General features: G+C 34.6%; 2 protein-coding genes across 3 annotated transcripts in view; both read right to left on the bottom strand.

Annotated features, from left to right (window-relative positions):
• Window positions 1-1,454, bottom strand: part of LOC127851569 (uncharacterized) — a 163,097-nt gene extending 161,643 nt beyond the window's left edge. For both annotated transcript variants that reach the window (XR_008035825.1, XM_052385404.1), the window contains exon 1: window positions 1,355-1,454. Coding sequence is in view for 1 of the 2 variants with exons in the window: in XM_052385404.1 (XP_052241364.1) it covers window positions 1,355-1,414 (60 nt within the window). In the remaining variant the exon portion in view is untranslated. The remainder of the gene's footprint in view (window positions 1-1,354) is intronic.
• The window catches only part of LOC127849920 (uncharacterized), a 169,327-nt gene that overhangs the window by 64,393 nt on the left and 88,143 nt on the right, over window positions 1-16,791 (bottom strand). The gene's annotated exons all lie outside the window — the stretch shown is intronic.

Genomic DNA, 16,791 nt, shown 5'->3' with positions numbered 1-16,791 from the left:
TACTATTTCAAGTCACCGTGAACTTGACCTTTGACCTAGTGACCTCAAAATCGATAGGTGTCATCTGCGAGTCATGATCAATTTACCTATGAAGTTTCATGATTCTAAGCATAAGCGTTCTTCAGTTATCATCCGGAAACCATTTTACTATTTCGGGTCACCATGACCTTGACCTTTGACCTAGTGACCTCAAAATCAATAGGGGTCATCTGCAAGTCATGATCAATGTACCTATGAAGTTTCATGATCGTAGCCATTAGCATTCTTGAGTTATCATCCAGAAAGCATTTTACTATTTCCGGTCACCGTGACCTTGACCTTTGACCTAGTGACCTCAAAATCAATAGGGGTCACCTGCCAGCAATTATCAATCTACCTACGAAGTGTCATGATCCTCGCCATAAGTGTTCTTGCGTTATCATCTGGAAACCATTTTACTATTTTGGGTCACTGTGACCTTGACCTTTGACCTAGTGACCTGAAAATCAATAGGAGTCATTTGCCAGTCATGATCAATCTACTTATCAAGTTTCATGATCCTAGGCCTAAGCGTTCTTCAGTTATCATCCGGAAACCATTTTACTATTTCGGGTCACTGTGACCTTGACCTTTGACCTAGTGACCTGAAAGTCAATAGGGGTCATCTGCGAGTCATGATAAATGTACCTATGAAGTTTCATGATCCTAGGCCCAAGCGTTCTTGAGTTATCATCAGGAAACCATTTTACTATTTCGGGTCACCATGACCTTGACCTTTGACCTAGTGACCTCAAAATCAATAGGGGTCATCTGCGAGTCATGATCAATGTACCTATGAAGTTTCATGATCCTAGGCCCAAGCGTTCTTGAGTTATCATCCGGAAACCACCTGGTGGACGGACCGACTGACAGACCAACATGTGCAAAGCAATATACCCCCTTTTCTTCGAAGGGGGCCATAACAAAATATGAAATATGAACCATTGGTTTTTACGGCAATCATTAACATATAACGCTAAAACAATTTTCTGAAATGTATCGTATAACATAATCGGTTTGTGCTATCTATGTTTCAGTGACTCAATACAATCACAGCATTTCCAAATGACGTTATATTTAGACAAACAATTACAGCAGAGCTAAGCCGGGCATGATCATTTATATCACATACTTTCTGTTCTTAACTTAAATTTCTACTGAGACAGCTTTTCGTAAATTTATTTACATTAAGTTAAAAATGCAATTTATTATGTTTCTCGTTTAAAGTAATTTCTGTGACGAAACGCAACAGTTTATGCTACTACAAGTATTGTGTAAGTTATAATGTTACAAAAACATGCTAACATAACATATAGGATTCTTTGAAAGCACAAACCTTGTTCTGCATCCTTGATTCTCTTGGCGCGGCTTCCATATCCACTGAAAGGTTCCACATCTTGCTAAACGCAACCTGTACTTCTTCAAACTCGTGTAACCTGCACGTATCAAGAATTAATCATTATTAACATGTGATCTGCGATACTATTAGGATGCTTCAAACGTTTAAATATAAGGTACATACCCCAATCAAATAAGAAACAATTTAACTCAGAGTAATATATCTATTTAACTTCAAAGCTCGAAATAAATCACATCATGGAGCATATCACATTTCGCGTACATAAGGCTGCACACAACAAACTTTGTAGCCACCAATGCGAGTTGGCCCCGGTCAAATTTGTAAATAAAGAGAACATTGCTTAAGTAAGCACTTTTTGAGTGTCTAAATAATAATGAATGTCAGGCTTGAGTTGTGGTGATTTTTCTTGGATGTTTGTAAGTTATCAAAACATTGGTATTGTAACTAAAGCTACATACAGGAAGTAGAATTAATGCAATTTGAAAACAGGTGTAATGCTGGCTCCGGACAGTATTTCTGTTGAAAATTTGGCGTATGGACATTGAACTATTACAAAAATAACTAATTAACACTAATGCGTTGATTTGTTCGGAAACAATACACATTCAATGTTTTTTATTCCGTTCGCTTAAAGATATTTAAGATACTGCATACTTTTTTTTGAACGTCGGCTGATAAATACGCGCCGATTTTAACAAACGTTAAACAACATTCTATCTCAGAGAAGTGGGAACACTGTTGAAGCGGAAGCGGTGTTCGTGATCAATATCTTAGCCATCATATTGTGTTAGTACTGTTGCTGAACCCGTCGTGGTTAGTTCATTGTTTACAATATCTACCATGTACATTGAATTTGCGATTAAATAAAGAACATTCCTGACTTACCGACACACACATGAATGGTCATAATTATGGAAGCTTTTGCATTGTATATGATATAAAATATGCTTTATTGCAGTATAATTGTTATATCCAGGCCTTTAATTTTAGATCTAATATTATAAACAAGTGGGTCAAACGTCCAAGGTTACTTTACTGGTCCAATTATTCGGCCAGATATTCACCTTTTCGACATTATTTTAAGGGAGACAACTCTGGATGATAGTGAGGTCGGGGGGGATACTCGATCACCTACTGCAGTGCGTCTGCATACAGTTCTGTGTTGAAGCAATTATAATTTCCCAATAATTTGCAGATATTACTTATATGGTATGATATTTTTTGTAATTTTTATTAGCTTAGTATCTTTGATTTAATTGTCATTCATGTTTATGCTTTATTTCGATTTTATTGTGTTTAAAATAGGTAAAAAAGAAACATGCTAAAGCGGGTGGGATATGGAAAAACATCTTACTTGTTAAGTTTGGGCAAATTAGAAGTTAGATGACATTTGGTAAAATACTTTTCTTTAAGAAGAACAATTATTTAAAAACAGATAACTTTGCTGTCTTTAAATGTTATTGAATGGTTTATTGTTATAACTTATAGAAACTTTTTTTCAGGAAGATCACAGTGTCAGCATAAACTGGGATAGTGTATCTAATTCTGCATGAAGCTCAAGATTTCTACACCTGCAATTTTATTAACTCTTGCAATAAATATTATACATCATCACAGTTACATAACTATGTTCTTTGAAATAAATAAAATAAATATACTTCAGATGTGTGTCTAATCCATACCCTTACATTAAAAAATATCCTACACATTCAGAAATATAATAAAATGGATGGTGGTTTAAGTTGCTACACATCCAATGTTGTCATGTAATCATTTAACATAACATGTGATGTGTTGACATGACTATTAACACTGTCAAGAAAACATTTACTTTGAATTTAAATAAGTGGCCCTGGTCAAATGTCCAATGGCTTAATATCCATATGGGTTAAACTTTCACCTGTATCACAGTCATCCTTAATTGGTTGTGTGTTGGGCTATCCCAATTAACTACCCGTCATGGCAAATTTGTTCAAAAGAAGACAAGTATCAATGTTTGAAGAATTGTTATTGCTCTTACAGTCTTGACGCTAACCCCTAGCCAGACAGCCCGGGGCTAGTGATATGTATTAAATTTGGGCTATTAAAATTTCCTGATTCATATAGTCGGGCTAGTGGGTATTTTTATCTGTTCTATAAAGATTCAGGCTGCCCTTATTTGTTCAAAAATGCTAAAGTGAAGACTGCTTGTATATGCTGGTTAGTCCGAGACATTCCAACCAACAAGCAATCACTGTGACAGTCCAAATACTTTCTCATTAAAGTGTGTGTACATGTATTTGCAGGAGCTTGTGTGTGTGTTTTGGTACAAGCTCATCTCAAAAACTGATTCACTATTTAGTTTTTAACCTAAAAGAAGTAAAACCTGACTATAAAATGAATACTATCATTGTAAAGATTTTGTTGTCGGGATGAAATATAAACTGTAATCCCTATGATTAACAGAGAAAACATTAACCGAAAGCTTATTCCTGTTGATGTAGCAGAGCCAAAAGACCTAGAAGTATAGATGGTATATGGGTGATGTTCCTTATGATAGTACTAGTAGGTACTAGTTGGTTCGTCTTTTGGATACAACTAATACTATATTATTTTTTTTCACTAATAAAATGGGGTTAACTTAGTAATCCTGCTCAGTGGTTGAATCTTCAGAAAATGTTAACATCAGCACATAGTTGCAACGTATTTGATACATGTATGCCGGTGACCCTCAACTGCAAGTTTGGTAACAGACACGGTAGCCTAAGGTGTAATTATTTCTAAGAGATGAATCCCAGTCGAGGCTTAAACTTACCAACCCATGAGTGAGTCAGAGATCAGCACTCTACCGGTTTAACTGGCCAGGGTAAGCTTGGAATTTGGGACTTACTTTTGCTTGATAATGATCTTAAATAATATTATAGCTGTCAGCAATAGATTTTTATGTATTTTAAAAGCACAACAAGTTAGGCTTGCAACAGAAGTAATACAAATATATAGATTATTATACAATTTACAAATTTAATAATAAAGTAGTCTTATGTTTACTAAAATGTGCAAATACAGTACACTCCACGCGTTTTCCCCAAAAAACGCGCTCCCTCCGCCAGGGTTGGCATATCGACCGGTCAATTGAGTATTGACCGGGCCGGCGGTCAATACCCCGTTAAAACCGGTCAATACTGGTCATTACTGGTCAATAATGGTCGATTGAAAATTGTAGCATTTAAACATCACAAAGGAGCTTTTTCATATTAAATCAATAATTATTCTGTAATTGATTCACTTTTTTTAAAGTTATTTATTGTAAAAAAAATCTTTAAAGCTGTAAACATTACTTCTTTATTATTTATGGAAACGGCCTCAAATACATAAGGACTGAGGCAATATCTTTATCTCAGTGTATCACATCTGTTACTAAAGCATTATTACTATTGTAGTTACCACAGTATTCCACTTATCTATTGATATATCTATTTGATAAGCAGATGGACAAACAGAACTCTTGTGTTTTCTAGGGTCATAAATTTGGCCCCTAAGCCTTAATTGGTAATAAAATGCATGCAGTGTTATGTCTCTCATATTGACAATTAAACAAATCTGTCCTTAACCCATTCCGTGCGGGAACCGAATTTTAAAGGCCTTTGCAAACAGTTTGGATCCAGATGAGACGCCACAGAACGTGGCGTCTAATCAGGATCCAAACTGTTTGCTTTTATGATAGTATTCTTTGAAAAAAATAGAAGAAAATGCTAATTTTAGAAATTCTGCAGACGACATTTTAGCAGACGACAAATTTCCAAGCATGCAAAGGGTTAAGCTATATCATATCACTCACACAAAAGGAGATTATTTGCTATTAATTAAATAGTTACTTCTAACTTGTCTCCTTTCTGTATTAAGAGGGCTTTTTTCCTTTCATATTTTAAAGTTCAATTGGTATTCAAATGAATAAGCAATCAAAGTTGTTGATTTTGACAATAAAAAATGTTTTCCAATTGTGGGTCTACTCTAGACTCTTCTTTTCAATTATTTTTTCTTTTAATAATTATTTCTTATTATGTTTTTTATTTTTATATCAATGGAAAATAAAAGATTTTTTGACTATTTTGTTTAAAAAGTATTTAAAGAAATCTATGCAAAAATACATGACAAGTAAGGGTCGTGTTAAAAAGGTGCCATTTAAGGCCCTATTAACAGTTTTGGATGCCCCAACCTGTAGAGGTGAGAAGACTGTAAGAAGACTGTGGGGACAGTGGGGCATGAGGAATAACTCATAACCAGTAATTGACAGGTTCTTGTTGAATCAAGCACAGAATTATCTGAGCATTAATAATTCATTAGAATTGAAAAAAAGTTCAATCAACCAGAAAAATCCAATTGACCAACTTTGACTAATTGGAAAATTTTTGAGAGATTGGCCTACAAATTGCATTAACAGGTATAAAATAGTGGGTATTAATAGCTTAAGATATTATTGGCAACATGTCTTTTTAATTGATATTATCAATATTGTTTAATTAGGCATGGAATATTAATCAAAATTTGGGGCAAAGTTCAATCGACCAGTATTGACCAATAATGACCACTTCGGGAGTATTGACCAGGACGGTTTTAACCGGTAAAAACCGCCGGTTAAAACCGGGGGCGGTCGATTGGTGCCAACCCTGCCCTCCGCAGGGTTTTTTCTGCTAGCGAGTGTTCACGTGGCGTTGAGAGAGCGAGGTGAACTCGATAAAACGCTCGGCGTTACGCCGCGTTCGCTAATTCCCGCGGCGTGTATTACTTTAGCCTAGTCGGTAAATGCAGACAATTTCCGTTCTTATCAGTGACCGCCGCGCAACTCCGCGTTAGCAGTTTGCTACTGGACATACCAAAAATTAAAACATTGTTATAATAAATTGTTTAAATACTGTAGTACATGTATAAAAAAGATAATTGTATAGAAAATTAATACGTATACAAATTATGTTTTTTAATTCACAGGTACGTCTACAATATGAATGACAAGGGCTGTTTGTAAAACATGCATGCCCCCCATATGGGCTGTCTGTTGTGGTGGCAGCCATTGTGTGAATACGTTTTTTGTCACTGTGACCTTGACCTTTGACCTAGTGAACTGAAAATCAATAGGGGTCATCTGCGAGTCACGATCAATGTACCTATGAAGTGTCATGATCCTAGGCAAAAGCGTTCTTGAGTTACCATCCGAAAATCATTTTACTATTTTGGGTCACCGTGACCTTGACCTTTGACCTTGTGACTTCAAAATCAATAGGGGTCATCTGCAAGTCATGATCAATCTACCTATGAAGTTTCATGATCCTAGGCATATGCGTTCTTGAGTTATCATCCGAAAACCATTTTACTATTTCGGGTCACCGTGACCTTGACCTTTGACCTAGTGACATCAAAATCAATAGAGGTCATCTGCGAGTCATGATCAATCTGCCCATGAAGTTTCATGATCCTAGGCGTATGCGTTCTTGAGTTATCATCCGGAAACCATTTTACTATTTCGGGTCACCGTGACCTTGACCTTTGACCTAGTGACCTCAAAATCATCGATAGGGGTCATCTGCGAGTCATGATCAATCTACCCATGAAGTTTCATGATCCTAGGTGTATGCGTACTTGAGTTATCATCCGGAAACCATTTTACTATTTCGGGTCACTGTACCTTGACCTTTAACCTAGTGACCTCAAAATCAATAGGGTCATCTGCAAGTCATGATCAATGTACCCATGAAATTTCATGATCCTAGCCTCAAGCGTTCTTGAGTTATCGTCCGGAAACCACCTGGTGGACGGACCGACCGACAGACAGACCGACATGTGCAAAGCAATTTACCCCCTCTTCTTCGAAGGGGGGCATAAATATAAGACATTTGACAAATTAATATTTAAATCATAACACATATAACACAAGAATAAATGTTCCGTAAAATTTCCAAATGAGAATAATAATTTGTAATCCGAAACACACTACGATTTTTAATGTTAACACGACGTTTACAAATGCTTCCAATATACAGTCATCATGTATATTTCCCGACAAAAGCGTGCGAAAATTATGCTGCAATGTACAAGGTCAAGGTATACTCCTGCAAAGCATGCGTGTATTGATTTTTTTTATACAAACTTTGTAGCGCAGAGAACATTGAATTTTGTTGATTTCGGTTAAAAGTTTCTTTGGTAATTTTTAACAAAATTATATCGGGAATAAGTTGATATTTCCTCCAAAATAATTTCAAATCGAACACGCCAAATCTTTATCGTTACGGTATTTGAGTAGAGTAATTATTTTAACAGTAATTATACTGTAAACTGATTAAAGAAGACATCTGGGCGGAACTAGATTTTTAAGTATTTGACGTTATGAAAACACGCAAAGCTTGTCTACTGACCTATTGTGTAGACTGCTGTCTGTGGTGTTATGACAAAAGGGATTAACATGTGTGAATGTCACTCTGCCGATTTGGTCCATAATTACTGGTAAACATTGTTTTGAATGTCAATGCAACAAGAATACAACTGTGAATATAAAATGCAACTATTAACTCAATAGTTACCACCTTCTTTTAGCAATCAATGGAATAACCTACCTACAAAGAGAAAATAAATGCATCAGCTAGCAGAGAATTGACTTTGTTCCGACAATTAAAACCATTCCTTATGCATTCGTTGAACGCGTTTACTTGAGTAAGTTATGCCTTTAGACAGGAAGCGGCTTTTCTTTGATTACGCCAAACTGTCAATTCACCCAGATTTGCGAGATGTTTAAGGTCCTTGGTCATTTGTTTACATGTTCAGTATAGAAAATCACCTGCTAACATGAAAACTTTGGATTAAATTATCAAAATAAAAACAATGTTGCAAACTGTGTTTATATTAATTGGTCAGTATAAGTTAAAAGACGATGTTTTGTGTGTTGCAAATCAACGAGTTTTCTATACAACAACTACTTCTACAACCACGTCGGGATCGATCTATCTTGGTTGTTTTTTTAATTGTAAATATAATACTACATGTACATGTATGTACTTGTAATAAATGTATTTTTTTTTGAAAATCAGGAAGTCAAACAAAATTAAATTGATCGTTATCTCGTAAAACGCGGAGTTTCCCCCGCGTTGCCAACGCCGAGGGCCGCCGCGTCAGCTCATCAGTTTTGCCGATCGTTAACCACCGCGTCCAAAATCATGCAAACGCCGCGTCTCGCGGGACTTTCTTAATATCCCTTCAGGTCAATCCCCGCGAAGTATGGAGGGATATTGGGGAAAACGCGTGGAGTGTACTGTACATGTACCAATTGGTTTTTATTTCTGAAAATTTAGAAAAATGAGCTAATATAATAAAAAAAGAGTTATTTTTAATTAGTGGGTGGGTTTAAATTAACTTGCACTCAAAAATTATAAGTCTGGGGTTGTTTTAATTATTGACACTTCAGCACACAGTACAGTAACATGAGAAAGGTATGATCTTGTTATTTTTGTCAATACCGGTAGTTAATTACGGAGCCGTTAATTACAATGATACTGCACTATTATCGAGCAGATGGTCGTTGAACGTTATAATAAAAAATATGATTGTTTTTATTAGTAATAAATCAGCAATTTATCGCTTTTATTCTATTTATAAAGTAAATATAGCGGATAGGTAAGGTGTCTACTGTAGAGCGAAAACTGTCAGAACCCCCCCCCCCCCCCTGAACCCTTAATCTTGCGTTATCTCGGCAGTCTTGTTACGCGTGATTTAACAATGTCGAAATCGTGAATTTATTAAACAGAAGACAACGGATCATTCAGCCGGATTTAATTTGTTAGCAAGATAACGGATCAACCTTGTAAAACTGAAATTACACAATACAATCAACTTACAAAATGCATGACAAAATAATCTGTAAAATAACAGCGTAACACAACTATTAAAAATGTAGTCTTAGGCCTTCAGCATTATACAAGTATTGCATAGATGTACATAAGATTTTACTGTCCATCACTATGGGCATTTAGAATTCAAAACGATAGAGGCAGTACTGAACGTTTAAGGAATGATGGGTTTAGTTGAGTTATTCAAATAATTACAACCAAATAACAGCATATCACATCAATGTTGCAATACATTTAACTTACACAACGTCAACGGCGAGACCAATTAGATTTGACTAGATATCGAGGTATACATGGCGTTGTAGATGGCTGTAAAATGATACGAAACATTAGTAAATAAAAAAGGAACTTGATCTATCATGTATTACACATATGATGAGTAACATAAGATTCAAGCGGAGAGTTTACATTGAACAAATGATAATCGTAAGAGTACGAACGAACAAAAAATCTTATCAGGAAAATAGTAAGAAAATCGCTGAACAGTCTAATAAAAATAGTTTGTATAATAATCAAATACATAAAAATTATCAAAATATGCTGTTTCTATTTGTTTACCTGGACAATGAAGCTTGCAAATGTTTTTTTTTTAATTTAAGAAAAACGTGACCAAACGATTTCTTGTAAAAATTATAGCGTTGTAAAAATCGGTCAGGTTACATACAACTAATAATCAAGCTAAGGGACAACACAGTTACTCACCTGCGATTGAATATACTGAACTAAAACTCGGTATGATGATTTGATAAACAATGTGGCGTCTAGATTTTTCCCATATTTTTATGGCGGCTTACATGTATGTTTAATAAACATATAAATAAATATGGTTTTTAAAATGCTCACGTAACACATTTCAAACTCGCCGGAGACATATTAGGGAAACGTTTAATTATCTCACCAATTTGTTTACGATTGTTCAATAAATATGGCATCTGGGGGTAACAAGCTTTTAATAATTTGAACTATTCAATTAGAGTTTTGCCCATATAACCCAGTTTCGAATTTGGTCGATATATTTATTTCGACATTTGTCATCTGCGCAATAAATGTGACCCCTAAAGTGTTCACAAGGTTTCCCTTTAGCAATTTAAGAAAAACTGCCCACCTCCTGGCAGCCACGGTTTTCAACGAACCAGAACACATTTTGAAATCGGCCCTGATATCATTGTGAAGATTGTTATGAGATATTATCTCTTTCAAATTGAGCTATAAATGTAGCATCTAGAGCGGTCAGAAGGTTTCACTTTTCAATAAAAATTGCCCCGCCAACTTTTCAACGGACCTGAACAATTTTAGAACTCGGTCGGTATATAATTGGGACAAATGTTCTGACAAAAAATGTGGCATGCAAAGTGTTTACGAGGGGTTTCTTTCAGTTTACCAAATGACATAGTTTTTGTACTTACGCAATTAATTTTCTTACTCGTTCGCTGTATTACTAGCACACATGTTTGATCGATTATATGAAGATTGTGAAAAAGTGTTGCCTCTAGTGTGACATAAATGTAAATAATGGTGACGCACGGACGAATGAAAAAATATTATCACAAAAAGTCTTTACGTTGTGCTCAGGTAAGCTAAACACAAGTAACTAATAGACCAGTTGATTGGTATTGCTATTGTTAGCCATCATTCAGGCTTACTGGTTGGAAAAACACTGGTAAGAGTAACTTAAAATATTTGCATACAGGACAAGTGGTTTTAGTCAATAAATCGATAAGATGTCAAAAAAAATCACTAAAACACCTTAATTTTAATGTATGATGTAAAAAGGTAATGCAACAATTGATGAGCACTTATCTAGGACAAACTATTTTGGATGTGTAGCAATGTCGTTATAGATGTAGTTGTTTATTAAATGTTAACTTTTGGTTTACTTTTGGTTTCGTTTTTTAATTCTAAAAATGGTGCAGTGCCTTATAGATTTTTATATTGTTATTGCTGATGGCAAAGCGGGAAATACATTTAAGATGTCAAAATGATACAATTTATTTTAAAAAGTAACGCTCAATTATGTGACTAAAAAGTAAAGTCTTCGCATAGATTTAAAATAAAAGTAGCATTTTCAATTGTATAAAATACATAATTTACCAATGATGCGTTAGATATCGAGTTGATTCTACACGTTATGACGTTATGACATCATTAAACACGTCACCAGGTATTAGCCCGGATTTCGGGCTGATAAAAAAACTTGAAAAACAAACGCAACAATTGAGGAGAAGAAAATACATATCAATTTGAATGCCAAAACAGAGTAGTATTTACATGATAAGTAATGATCGACATGATCAGTTATCAATCAGTCTGAATCCAAAATCTGAGTAGAATTTACATGATAAGTAATGATTGAAATGATAAGTAATGATTGACATGATAAGTAATGATTGACATGATAAGGAATGATTGACATGATGAGTTATGCTTGACATGCTCAGTAATTGTTGACATGATAAGTAATAATTGACATGATGAGTAATGATTGACATGATAAGTAATTATTGACATAGTGAGAAATACTTCACATGATAAGTAATTTTTGACATGATACGTAATAATTGACATGATAAGTATTGATTGACATAATAAGTAATGATTGACACGACAAGTAATGATTGACATGATAAGTTATTTAACAGTGTGAATGCAAAAAAGCATATTGCATTATTGCAAATAAAATCAAAACAGTATGTGTATGTAGACATTGTAGGCAAATCATAAGAAATGTATATAAGTATAAATATAAATCCCCATAACTGCCACAACATCCATTTTTTCATTACCAATTATTTGATTATTTAATTAATTGTTGAGAAGTCTCAAATGTTATCACACTGTTCATATGTTCGAATGCAACACAACGAATGTAATTTACAATTATAGCTTTAACACGGTCGATTACTTCAAATGTAACTGCACATATTACAAATTATATTTTAGCAAAAGATCAAACAATCCTTAATAAAAATGTTTTATAAAAACCAGAAGTAATACAAATAATAACTCACTTGTTCGTTCGAATTTATGTATTGTGACCATCCGTTGAAATCAAAAGTAAGTTGATATGAATTGTACAGAGATTTCCAATGACGCATTTGAAATCGAAAGTAAGTCGATATTGAATTTGCGGGGATTTCCATTGACACAGAATTGTTTGGGTTGTTTCGACTTATTCATTGATTCTTTATTTTTCGTGTAATTATTTACATTAAAAGGACAAGTAGTTCATGCTCTGTTAAATAACTTAACGTGGATGCATTAAAACCCATTTTCCAGAGCGATGCTAATATCACAATAATTCTTTTTTTCCAAAGAGAAATTAAAACAATGGATTTTTCACATTAAATAAAATAAATATAGATCTGACGATTATAGAATAATTTAATAAGTAAAATTGAGCAGCGCCATGGAAAACTGAGTTTAATGCATTTGCATAAAGTATCATCTCAGATGAACCGCACATTGTAATCAGGGACCACACTTGCACATTGTAATCAGGGACCACACTTGCACATTGTAATCAGGGACCACACTTGCACATTGTAATCAGGGACCACACGTGCACATTGTAATCAGGGACCACACTTGCACATTGTAATCAGGGACCACACTTGCACATTGTAATCAGGGACCACACTTGCACATTGTAATCAGGGACCACACTTGCACATTGTAATCAGGGACCACACTTGCACATTGTAATCAGGGACCACACTTGCACATTGTAATCAGGGACCACACTTGCACATTGTAATCAGGGACCACACTTGCACATTGTAATCAGGGACCACACTTGCACATTGTAATCAGGGACCACACTTGCACATTGTAATCAGGGACCACACTTGCACATTGTAATCAGGGACCACACTTGCACATTGTAATCAGGGACCACACTTGCACATTGTAATCAGGGACCACACTTGCACATTGTAATCAGGGACCACACTTGCACATTGTAATCAGGGACCACACTTGCACATTGTAATCAGGGACCACACTTGCACATTGTAATCAGGGACCACACTTGCACATTGTAATCAGGGACCGCACTTGCACATTGTAATCAGGGACCACACTTGCACATTGTAATCAGGGACCACACTTGCACATTGTAATCAGGGACCACACTTGCACATTGTAATCAGGGACCACACTTGCACATTGTAATCAGGGACCACACTTTCCGCATGAACTGGATTTTTGCCATGAAGAGACTTTTTTTAAACGAAAAATTCCGTAAACGCGGAAAGTTACTTTCCTTATTAGACTGTGCGGACTGCACAGGCTAATCTTGGACGACACTTTACGCACATGAATTAAGCCCCGTTTCCCCTGAGCGCGGATCATTAATAAAGTATACTTTTTCCAAGCTCGGTTTCGTTGTTGAATAATAAGCAAGAAAATGAAACACACATATATACACTATATAATCCTTTCTTTATAATACTAATACATGCGAAAATCGTTCGAGATTTTAACACGCAATGTAATAGTAAATGGGTCCCGGATTTCGTCACTCGAAAAGCAATGTTTCGTTACAGATGTTGTTTAACTGGACACGCTTAAACCACATCTGAAAAAGTAAAACAAACAACATTTTAATAAATATTCATATGTTTGACTGAACTACGTTTTCATCCGCTAATGGCAAAATGACGCGATTAAATCTTAGCAACTCTTTTTTTCATTCTTGAAATGACGGGATTGTTCGGCGCGAAGGTTTTCTTTTTTGCTGTTTGACGACTATGGAACTGTATGTGAAACGGGGTTCTTACGTCAGCGAATAAACGACAGTCAGAATAAATAGAAATTAAGCGTATTTTTTTCCGACAAATTATACACCAATACAATACAAATGCTATTCAATTTTGTCGGCGTTATTGCAAGTAAGAAGTAAATTTCCCGACAGTTATAACACCGATTAAATGTAGAAAAATGCTATTCGATTCTTAAACACAATGATAAAACGTTTAGTACATCACATAGTGTCATATAGGGTTATTATACAGCACAAAGGACTGTTTTCGCAACTCATGGATACAAGTGCACATTTATTCTGTACCACACGTTTTCGAATACAAGTATTAACACGAACAATTGTATTTTGTAAATTATACCTACTATATGTACGGGTTCGGCTTATAAACAATTTAGGCGTTAACGTCGAACTCATCGGTGACGTTCGTTATCCAGCCGTAATACGTGAAATATTAATATTGTGAAAGTATTTATTGACTAACATCGCCACCACTTATTTGATCCACTCAGACTAAGATATGTTGCAGATAAATGTATACCTAACAGAGAAACAAAGACAATTGACAATTGTATTTCTTTAAGTATAAAAAATAGTCTTGAAATTGTTTCTTTACATTATTGTCGATGTAATCTGCAATGATTGTTTTGAAAACTGGCTTTACTGCATGTGAGTAAAGCGTCGTCCCATAGTAGCCTGTGCATTCCGCTTTTATGCAATTTGTCGTTTAAATAAAAAAAATCACGAAAATCTCGTTGTTTGAGTAAGTGTCGTCACAGATTATATTGAAGGTACTTTACCCCAGACAAGTCAGGGACGACACTTAAGGAACCTGCATTAAGCCCCGTTTTCCCAGAGCGCGGCTCTTATTTATATAAGTCGACTTTTCCAATACAAACTATTGTCTGTAGTCAGTCAACAAAAATAGTGTTTGTTCAAAGTTTTATAACTGCTACAAATTAACTTGACAATAGGCAGTTACATGTTTGATTTCATGATCAAACAATGTTTTATTGTAATTGGAAATGGTTGTGCAGCGTTAACGGTTTCTGTTTTTTTCTTGAAACAATGATAGTGCTATATCTTAAAGAGTTTTTAATGTTATTGCAGTTTTGAACAGTTTCCATGATCGTTTCTGAAATGCTATAGATTGAATATCTTCACATTGAGTTTAGTGTCAGCGACTTGTTAAAAAACATTGCACATGATTGCCATTGTCTGCTGCACAAAAGGACTGTTACATGTACACGTGAGTTATTTGTTTATGATCGTAAACTTAAAATTGAAGAAAATAAACAAAGCAAATTAAAGAATACCCCTTAATCCTCCATAAACCACCTCTTATTATTATGCAGTGATAATGTTTGCATGTATCAGTAGTACGAGGGAAAGCGATTATTATACAAAGACCAGATCACTTAAACTAACGAGAGCCACTTGTCTGTACCGATTTGACTCGCGAAACACTGCATGAATCTGAATTTTCGTTTGTATTTATTAGAATTCTGCTGACCGACTTTAACATGCGTAAAGCCTCTCTCCAAGTAATTTGGGTGTTACAAGTTGCCGCTATCGTCTGAATTAAAGTACAAATCATATAATGCATATATACAAACTGATTCATAGAAAACGCAACATTTGAGCCTTTTCTCCTGCTGCTGCTACTGCTGCTACTGCTACTACTACTGAAACAAATACTACTTCTACTACTACTACTATTACTACTACTACTACTACTACTTTTACTACTACAAAAACAACTACTGCTACTACTACTTCTACTACTACTACTGCTGTTACTTCTACTTACTATAACGAAAGCTCACATGGTTTTATTGTTCAGGTAATCCATAGAATCACAGCTTCTAAAAAGGCATCTTCTATTATTGTTATAAATACTAGTACTTAATACTTAAACCTTTTTTTTGGATATGACAATCTCATCGAAACGCTGTCTATTTTATAAATTATTGCTTTTAAACGCGTTAATATTATTCTGGTTATTATCCTGTATATATATATATATATATATATATATATATATATATATATATATATATATATATATATATATATATATATATATATATATATATATATATATTTATTTATTTATTGCATTATATGCGTATATTGTCGATAATATGCTTGTATTATGATTACTGTTAAGATTTGTATGATAATACAATCTTGATGACCAAGACGATGAAGACAATGGTGATGATCATACTATGGTGCTGTTGGTGATGATATAATAACTATATGATTTGATACGGTGATGATGATATTATGATGATATAATGATGTTGTTGATGGTGATATAATAGCTATATGGTTTGATATGGTGATGATGATACTATGGTGTTGTTGATAATGATATAATAGCTATATGGTTTGATTGGTGTTGTGCGGTGTTGCTGCTGTTTATGATGATGGTGATACTGTTTTATAGCTAATGATTGTAATGGTAAGGCGGATTAAGATAAGGATAAAACAGGAAAAAAAGGATAATATTCCTCGTTTATGATATGATCACTTACAATTCGTAAATAACGTTATACATGGTGTGCAAAGCCAAAGTCTGGTTGACAGAAAAGAGCCATTGGTAAACTTATTAAACCCGATCAATACCCATTTGTTTTGAAATAACAATCTTAACAAAGCGCTGTCTTGTTTATGAATTATTGCTTTCAAACGCGTCATTATTATTTTGGTAATTATCATGGATATATATATTGCCATATATGCTTATTCTGTTGATAATATGCTGATATTTTTTATTA

The sequence above is a fragment of the Dreissena polymorpha genome, chromosome 11 (genome assembly GCF_020536995.1).
Source record: "Dreissena polymorpha isolate Duluth1 chromosome 11, UMN_Dpol_1.0, whole genome shotgun sequence".
Lineage (NCBI taxonomy): Eukaryota > Metazoa > Mollusca > Bivalvia > Myida > Dreissenidae > Dreissena > Dreissena polymorpha.
The sequence above is the reverse complement of the archived record's forward strand: the minus strand, read 5'-3'. Positions and strand labels throughout refer to the sequence as shown.